The sequence below is a fragment of the Papaver somniferum genome, chromosome 1 (genome assembly GCF_003573695.1).
Source record: "Papaver somniferum cultivar HN1 chromosome 1, ASM357369v1, whole genome shotgun sequence".
NCBI lineage: Eukaryota > Viridiplantae > Streptophyta > Magnoliopsida > Ranunculales > Papaveraceae > Papaver > Papaver somniferum.
Window position 1 is genome coordinate 152,442,733 of NC_039358.1, and position 10,174 is coordinate 152,452,906.

Here is a 10,174-nt window from a genome sequence, read left to right on the forward strand (position 1 = left end):
AATGTGGCTAAAAATCATACCAAAACATGATGTGAAAACACGTCTATAAGATCTGTAATATTCCGATCAAAAAAAAATCTCTAAAACTCAAATTTGGGATTGTCTTACTAAAAAGTTGTTGCAGCACACAACAGTTGAAATTAAACAAGGAGAATCCACACAGATTTTGAGAAAATGTAAAGGAAAAGTGTTTATTTGAAGAAATAGTTTGATGGGTCTAAAATCATACCTCATCAAAACCAATATGAATGTTGCATGGTTTAAACTTGTAACTTGACTTTATCGTCGTTACTCAAGAGTTTAGTGCAGTACATTTCTGAGTGTTAGACAACTAATTTTGTAATATTTCTAGGAGAAGAGTTACACACAACTCTTAAAAATGTTGGCCAGAAGGAATATTTACATGCTCCATTCCTTGTTCATAACTGAAAAAATTTATCCTCCTTGCTCGTTTTGTATAATGCAGTTTATCTGATTTCATCGTTAGTTGGTGGATGCGGATTTATAGACGGTTTAAACATTTTCTTGATAGCTTCTTCCTTTTCATCAATGAAATCAAAGAAGTTATAAACAACTCTAGACAAGCCACTCGTACTATGTGGTGTTTGATCAGAGGATGAAATTGCTAACAGTTGCCTCCGCTTTCTCTTGTATTGAACATATTGTCGAACCATTCGGAAAAGAAATATCAACAAGCAGGTGATGGTGAAGATGGCACATAGAAGAAACAAACCCCAGAAACTTACTAGATGAAGTTGATTAGGTTCGGATCGCCGTCCTTTCCGCAATAAACAGCCAGTCCTACAGAACCATTTCTCGTTGATCTTTTGGAGATCTCCGTTTTCTGAAAGCCTTAATATCGCTGTAGACATGTCAACGGCGAGAGGAGATCCTTTCTTGAAAGCCTACATATACCATATAAACAAGATAGAATTAATTCATAAGAAGGGTCTGGACTCTGCAGAAGAGTTGTATAAATAAATGAATAGTCTTTCGTGCAAGTGTGATTAGTTGTACTCACAAATCCCCATCCACTCTTAGTAAACATGTGTCCAGCGATACCAAAATCTGTATGCTGAGACAGAAACTCCTCTATGTATGGAAGCTCATCCACGATAGCAGCTACACCTCCGTCATCAGGCCCACGCTGCAATGCCCTTGCATAGTCATCCGTGTCCTCCAGAGAAACTAGTCTTCCCTCGTATATATTCAGACTGTCAGTCAGATACTTGTGAACAAATGAACCCCCTGGAAGCCCAATCGGCTGATTGCTTGTGATCAAGCTGTCGATTCCCGTGATTGGTGACGATAACTGCTGGACTGTAAGTATTGAAGTCAAGCTTGCAGTGTAACTTGACGTGATTACCATCAATAGAAAAAGCCACACCATCATTACCATCCGTCCAAGTGTGCTCACTGTATCTTCTTCTGTGATTTTCAATGGCAAGATAAAGAAAATGACCGACGTGTTAGTCTCAGGCACAAGGAAACATATACTTACATACTATTGAACAAATGATACAGGTTTATGATCTCCCTTACGGTTTGTCTTAAATAAAGTTGAAAAGCTAAACCTGAAATGAAAATGGCAGAAGAATCAAAAGCGTCAAAAACCTTCACACCAGTGGTAGACAAACGTAATGGAATACAACAGCAGGAGTAATCAGGAAAGCTTACAATAGCATGGTTATAACCTGACGCCTGGGTGAACCCCGGAAATCGTCATTGATCCGATGCTCAAGAATCCAAATGACCACACCGATTAAAAGGAAAAAACCAGCAGTGACGCACCACATTTCCGCAGTGAATGGCTTAAGGTATACCCAAGCACTTGATTTCATATTTTTAATGGGAACCACTATTACAAGTCCATTAGCAGCATAAGGCTGAGTAAAATCAGCAAACCTTGTCCTGTTTGTAACAATGGTAATGTCTCCAATAGCAGCATCAATCACCTAATGACACAGCATGTCAAGCAAATTAGAAATTCATCCACCAACAGAATAGTTACCAAATGAAATCACCAAATGAACCAGTTTTGGGGCTTTTGTATTCAGTGAAACTGATAATTTTTGTGCAGGTTTTCACCTACAAACCAAGATTTCAAGTAGTAGCAAAAGCATAGGCCATTATAGCGCCACCAATTTAGCTAATGAGAAGCTTAGGTAGTTGTGTGTGGCATTCACTAGACCAATACTTTCAATTACTTATTTAGCCACATGAATGACTAAGTTTTCTTTTATGAAAACGGCACTTACATCATCTGAAACCATTTTAACAAGCTCGTCATAATCAGGATTCAACCTCCCATCCCCAAAAACCTGGAATTTATATGGAACTTCGTACGCAATTAGATTCAGAGCTGCATTAAACACATCAATACAGTATCCCTTCACTTCATGGGTGTCTTGATCTTCTGTAACAAAGTCGGGGAAACTGACCCTATTAGGCACCCCAACTCTCAGTGGCTTTTCATTACTTGCAATCACCCAACCACGTGGCTTTTCTGTCTTACCACCAGGCCATGTAGCGTTATTAAGTTTCTGATCCACGCGTGACTTAATCTGTTGCTCCCTGGTTAATTTTTCAGGGGGTACAACTGAAAGTCCTGAATTACGAGACCAGTAACCAATCCTATGAATTGACACCTGATCAATATTAATAACATCATAAGAACTGTTGACAAGATTTCTGTTCGAATCAAATCCAACTTGACCTGTTAAACCAGTGAAATTAGTCTCTAGTAATTTGTTAACCAGAATTCTCCCGCCATCAAAGATTTTGAGCTTTTCCAACTGCACTGTTGAGTCATTCATATTTGGTAACCTTTTACTAAAAGAAAATGTGAGATTTCCATGTTCCTTCAAGAATTCATCAATACCACGAGCAACTGTCCATACTGTATCATAAGCATATAGTCCATAAGCATTCAAACTGGAAAATACACGTCCGTTTTTCTGTAAACCTCTCCACCGTGTATAAAATGCCTTCTTCATGCTAGACTCTGGTGTATGCTGTCGAAGCCCAACAACCCCTTGAAGGGTTTGCAGTAAATTAGGGTCCACAGTTGGTGATGAATCTAAGTTAGTAGACAACCAATCTGTGGCAAGCCAAACATAATCACTTGTCATCATCTGTAATTGTTTTGCTATTGAGAATACTTCAAGACCTGAATCAGGATTAACATGAACTACATAAACCCGGACCCCTATTTCCCTAGATTTATCGAGCAAATCAGAAATAACACTAGCATTTGCACCATGAGGGAGAGCTAATTTATGAGACAATTTTGATGTTCTTTTTGCAAGTTGAGAATCCAAGAGCGATATCCCATTTCGTCCATGATCATCATCAACAAATACAGCAACAACCTCATGCCAATTATAGTAGTCAATCACATCAGCCATTGCAGCCATCTGGTGTGAATCACTTAAAGTTGTGCGAAGAAAGAACGGGAACTGAAGGGCAGAAAGAGTTGCATCAGTTGCAGCAAATGAGATAAGAGGAACTTGTAGTCCATTGGCAATGAAAGATATCATATGAGCTACTGAAGAGGATTGTGGGCCAATTACAGCCACTACATCTCTCTCAAGTAGCTGAAAGGCTGCATGTAGAATTCAACAATGAGAATTTAACATCACCATTCTACTCAAATAACTTTTCAGATCAAGCTATTTAAAAAACATAAGTCAAATTACTGTATAAACCATATAAACAATCCATGAGTACCTAACTAAAGGCTTACTTTATGAGATGTGACACAAACAAATACATCTTCCAGTGTTTTCTCATCTATACATCTTACTACCTTAGAGCTCGAAATCAAAAAAAAAAATAGTTCACATGACATTTAAACATACTTGTACTGAACCCTGCTCTAGCTTTGTTCCTCATTCAGAAGTGAACATGTTCTATTTCTTGTTCCAATAATGCATTTATGCCTTACTTACAGAGAACATTCAAGCAGAGACTGATTTGAACTACTTATGGCCTTGACATAAAATTAGGATGTTTGCTGATTTAGTCTTAAAAATTAACATAGTTTATAGTAACCCACAAATTTGGTAATCCAAAAATGAGCCACAGCTTGAGAATGAGAAGTCAGTTCATGAGAAACCAAAACGAAGTTCAAGTCGTTTTGTTGTACTAAATAGTAAGACTCCAGTTAATATCAACCATGTAATCAATCTATGTCTCAGCAATTTCAAGTGCCCACAAAAACTAGTACTATTGGTTTTAAGCTTAAACTAGTTGTTCAACAAAACCCTCTCAAATCAAAGAGAAGAGAAAAGAAATACCTGCCATTGAGCCCAAAAAGACACTGCAATTAGTATCTTGCATTATGAAATTCAATTTGGTTCTTTTCAGAATGCTAGGATCTGCATTGACATCAGCTACTGCAGCTTCAATAGCTACCTTTGCAACTCTACCAATCACTGAATCAAATGTAAAAAGTGCCCCAACATTCACAGCAGTGGTTGTTTGGCACTTTACATTCCCATTAAGTTGGAAAAAAACCAAAATGATAACTGAAACGAAAACACCATTTCCCATGAATTTCATGGTCGGATATTTCAAATAACAAATTATTTTCTCCAACCCATTTACCCAATTTCTTCACAAATGAGATTATTTGATTCCCTTGAACCGTAAATTGTTTGATAGAATGCCCAAATGAGAGATATTTTGGGTACCAAAAGGACTAGAAAAACTTGGAGACTATTGAAATGGGATCAAGAAACTGTACATCTTCGGTTTAGAAAAAAAAATTTGAGGGCATCAAAACAAAAGTAACCCATCAAAGGACTTACTTTTTCTAATAAAATACAAAAAATTAAGTACTTGGGTGAACTATGCTTCAACAAGATTAGCAAGAAGTAGCCCCCACTGAAGCTCTGCAAACTCCAAAAAGCAGAAAAATATTCTTGTTTTATACTTGAAGGAAAAAATAATCAAGTTTGAGTTCAGCAAGCTCTTTAATGGAAGAAAGAAAAGAGAGAGGGAATGAAGCATATAAATGTTGATGAAGTTTTAGTTTTCAAAGAAAAGGAGGCATCGGAAGTTATTCTGCGTTTTTAGACTCTTGGCTGTTGGGAGACCTTACAAGCTTAAAGATTTTGGGTTCTCTTCTAACAGTTCACGAGTCACGGCTTCACATTCAAACAATTTTTTTAATTAAAGCGAGAAGAAGAATATAAAAAATATATACTCGCATTTTGTGGGTTTCACGATTATAAATCCAGACCCCAGAGAATTCAGCATGGGCCCAAAAAGAAATCCGACTTGAAGCCACCTCCTGTCTATCGTTTTCTTCTTCCTATTTCTTCGCAGATTGCTCATCTGACAATCTCATTTGGTTGGATTAGAGATTAGATATTAATCAACCAGTCTAATTACCTCATCACTAAATCACATCAAAGGATGGAGTTGATAAGTCACGCCATATAGTTTTTGAGAGCATCCACATTGGGCGAGTATAACCAAATTTATGGGATGAGATCCTAACACAGTGGGACGGAGTAAAGATCAAATTTGGACCAAAGATCAAATTCCAGACCAAATATGGTCGCGACCAAATCCCAAATTCTGATATAGTCGGGTGTAAATTTAAAGTACGTTTGATGCTGGGCGTAACATAAATTTACGCTTGTTAACGGGCGGAAATTTAAATTACGCCCGATGAAAATTGAAATTAAATAAAAAAGAAAAAGAATGGGCGGACTTTTAAAGTCCGCCTGATGGAATTTGGAAAAGAATGGGCGGACTTATAAAGTCCGCCTGATGGAGTTTTACAAAAAACGGGCGGACTTTTAAAGTCCGCCTGATGGAATATAAATGGGGCGGACTTTTAAAGTCCGCCTAATGAAAAAAAAAAAAGGGGCGGACTTTTAAAGTCCGCCTGACGAAATTTTAATCCTGTACCGTTGCGTCACAACACGGACTAAACCCAAAATTTGGTCTTTTTTTTTATCTTTGATCTTTGGTTTTGATCGCACCACTGCAGTTGCTCTGAGGGAGCATCTGATATACTTTTACCAAACGGTTTTGAGAGATTATTTGCGAGACCTACTCTGATTGCATGCCAACTTGGGGTCCTATCATATACTCTCAAGAAAAAGCAATAAAAAGTGAAAAAGGAGTGTTTTTGCACGAGAGTTGTAGTATACTCTCCAAATCTAAAACAGGGAGCACGTGATTCTCATTTCTCATTCACCTCTTGAGGCCTAGTGGACATTGATGGAAGATACAGTATTAACGCCGTCAGAAAAAATCTTATTATTGGGGTGCACCGGACTAGGTTTTTGGGGCTGCAATAGGTCATGATCTCCTTATCCTATTATTTTCTTAATACCTAATATACCCTCAATTGAATTAATGTTAATTTGTGATGTTTAACTAACCTAATTACAATTAGTGAAGGATTAGGATTAATCAAATGATTAATTTTTTATTTTTTTGATTTAGAAAAGGAAAAGGAAGATTTTTTATGAATTTTTTTAAAACTTTTGAAGAAAATGATGAGAAAACCTTATAATGAACCCTGATAGCAATTTTAATTGATTCAAACCCGTTATCAATCGTGAAAATTTAGAGTTTTTTTAGCAATTACGAATGAGATACTTGTCGACCCAGCCGTAAGTTATGAACGGCCGAGAAAAGTCGCCCTTTCAAGCCGTAAGTCGAAGTTATGGTTGGCTATCCAAGAACTCCTAGCCGTATAACCTGATCACGCCTGGGTTAGAACGAAATCCTAGCTGAATCATCATCCAGAGTCACATCTGGTACGAGGTTATGACTCTCAACCAATTCATTTATTGTTTTTTTTTTTACTTGGACCAATATGGTTTTGTTTCTAACAGCTAGTTTTTCGAAAAATTAATCGATAGGTCATTAAAGTCTATAAAAGGGGACTTTTTTATCATCTCTTCCTCACCCAAATTCTAGTTTTAAGCTTTCAAATTCATTCGCATCTATTTCTCATCCAAAAAAACAAAAAAAACACCATGATGATTCCTTACCCTTATTTTGAAGATTATGTTATTGTCAGCTTGGGTCACGGTCACACAACATGATGAAGATATATTGACATAGATCAAACCTCCTTATCTTTTTGGAACTGTATATTCATAGTTTTTGGCACTAAACGGGAATTGTAACGGAAGAACTTTGACAATTGTGAAGGAAAGATTCGGGAAACTCTTCGAAGAATGCGAAACTTTCAGAAAGGGGATAAAAGTCGTAAAGGAAGTCAATCACACCATGTCGGGTACTATAAGAGCAAGTTTTTTAATAAGTTGTTTCATTAGAATTTGAATAACACTACCTAACATAATTAATTTGTTTTTCAGTGGTCGAGGGTTCATGTCGGATATAAGGCAGTCAATGGGAAAGAGCTTGAGCAAGATGATTGCTACCGAATCTTGGAAAATACTATCTACGCTTTTACCCTATACGTTTAAGCGTTTAATTGAAATGTTATGATCTATTATATCAATGTTACAACAGATGTATGGTTTTTCGATTCAATCAATGAAAAACCAATTTGGCGTATTGTGTTTTATGTTTGTTCAATTTCTAAAATGGAAAAATGAAGAGTTTTATAGGTACTTTCGGCTAGGTTTTCTACAGCAATGACCTAGCCGTTTTGAGCTAAATGGAAGAAAAACTGAAATTTATCAGATTTACGGTTTGGATAATGGACCATGACCAAACCGTAAGCAAGACCACGACTGGGTCCTTAGGCTTTCCTGGCCGTAACTTATTTTTTCAGTAGAAGTTACAGCTTCGAATTTGATGTTTCTGCTGGGAAATAACAAGTTACGGTAGGTTTTTCAGGTCGTTACGTGTGATTTCCAGAATTATGGTTGGTTTACCTAGCCGTAAATGTGGTATTTCTGAATTGTGTTGGCATTATTCATCAAACTTTTCACTTTCATTCATCAATTCATAATTCATTACATAATTAAGCAGCGTTACATCCCATTATACCTAAATGGAAAAAACAACTTGGAGTATTACATTTAAATAGTCAAGCTTTGTTGAAATGCTCAAAAAAATCTTGTGTGACCAATAACATTGCTCATGCTCAAATTCTTTGCGATGAATAGTTTGGTATCGGGAAAGAGCCAAGGCTTACTAAAAAAAACAAATCAAGGTTAAGGACATTATTCAAAACTTAGTTGATGAACAACTTTTGCACATACTCAGTCTTCTGAAAAAATGACATTTCGGGACTTTTCGCCTTCACCCGTTCCAATTGGCCCCTTAAAACTTCAATTTCTATGTAGATCTCCTCGAACCTTTCCTTTACTTGGTTCATTTATCTTCCATTTTGATCACCATCTATGGCCACAAAAACCATAAATACAAGGTTCCATTGATAATCATTACTTTCGTCCACGTTAATGCCTTGATCTTCATCATGCTTTCTGACCGTGAGCGACGCTCTAACGATTGTAATATCTTCTTTGTCTTCAAATATTCAATGTCTTCTTCTGTACCTGCACAACCAAACTTGATTCCAACTTATGATCGATCACGTACAAAACGGAGTCTGTTAACAATGGATGATCACAAGTCAACTTCCAATCTAAAGATAGATCTGAAGAAGGCTCTCAAGAATAATCAAACTAGGTGCAGTCAAGAGTTAACAACCGTTAGTCAATCAAATCAATAATAGAAAACTAAAATAACAATACAATTCTAGTTTCCCACGAATGGTACTAGTAGACGCTTCTTGATCACAAAGAAATCTTTAAACTACTGGACGTAAGATATTTCTCCTAATTAGGTTACTCTCCTCTCCAAGATGGTATTACAAGTAATATTATTAGTCGTCTACACCAGTGATTACAAAATGAAGTGCCTGCTTCAGGATAAGTTTGTAAGAAGAACAAACTTCACTATTTATAAACCGAGGTAGTTTTGACACCAACGAATTTCCATAACCGAGAATATTCTCAATATATGAAATAAAGCACTAAATTCAGTTTTGTCTAATTCCAACCAATATCCAATTGTATTACCGAATCCCTCTCGGATATAACTCAATATTAGCTAGCATACAAGAAACTTAACTAATATATCTTCCAGAGATATGTTTTGCTTGCTGGAAAAAAAATACATTTGAAAATCTTAACAAAAAGATTCTCAAACATTTAGGTTAGGGGTCACACCTTGAGTATCAAGGAATATTTAAGTTTTGTGCACATGTTCAAATTACTCATTATTTCGACATCTTGAACTTTCCTATTTTGCAAATTCAATTTCCAAAATCACACAAACCCTAAAGTATACATGACTTGAAAAATTGGTTATGCAAATGGGATCGGTTCTACCATGACTCCCAATGTAGGTACAAATTGTAGCTACCTTGATTCCTATATATATATATATATATGTTAGGATCGATACTACCTTGACGCCAAACATAGGTAAGGATCGATACCACCTTGACTCCCAACATAGGTCAGGACCGGTTCCAACATGTATGGTTCCCAATATAAGTAGGGATCGGTTCTTCCATGGATCTTCAATAAAAACCGGACCACCAATCCTATTGATTTCTTTCAACTACGAAACAAGTTCGTAACTCTACTTCCTTAAACTCATGTAATCAAACATAGTTTTATAGGCATGAAATCAATCCTTAGTTCATTAAACAATATAGTAAACGAGATACAAAGATTATATCTATGTCGCAATTACGAAGTTCAAGAGATAAGCGTCATATTTAGTAACTCGGTACACCTAAGTTATAAAACAACTTGTATATTCTTCCTTGATACTTTAATCATAATAAGATGATCAATTCTCTAATACTAGAGTTTCATTTATATAACTTTGCATGTTGTGTTTTCAATCTAAACGACTTGAAACAAACAATACAAAATAGAAACAAGTCAAGTCTTGTATTACTAAACTCAAATAAAAGGATGATGTCTTTGATGATGTCAATACGTCTTCAGAATCTTCAGATCTTCAGAGAAATACCTATATGTCGCAATATTTCTTGACTTCCTAGTCTAACTTAACAAAGTTGATTCTAGTGATCTAATCAAGCGACTCTTGAGTTTTGATACTAAAATATGACAAATAATCTTGATATACCAACGCTTGGTGGGTTCAACCGAGCAATGGTCTAACACCAAACATATTTGTGAAAATAGTTTAT

General features: G+C 36.2%; 1 protein-coding gene across 1 annotated transcript; it reads right to left on the minus strand.

Moving 5' to 3' along the window:
• Positions 1-171: 171 nt before the first annotated feature.
• LOC113304678 (glutamate receptor 3.7-like) lies at positions 172-5,224 on the minus strand. Its single transcript, XM_026553820.1, has 6 exons — positions 4,299-5,224; positions 2,259-3,604; positions 1,678-1,955; positions 1,543-1,574; positions 1,022-1,428; positions 172-905 (listed from the first exon to the last, which is right to left on the minus strand). The coding sequence occupies exons 1-6, from the start codon at positions 4,561-4,563 to the stop codon at positions 468-470; spliced, it is 2,766 nt and encodes a 921-aa protein (XP_026409605.1). The 5' UTR covers positions 4,564-5,224; the 3' UTR covers positions 172-467.
• Positions 5,225-10,174: the final 4,950 nt, after the last annotated feature.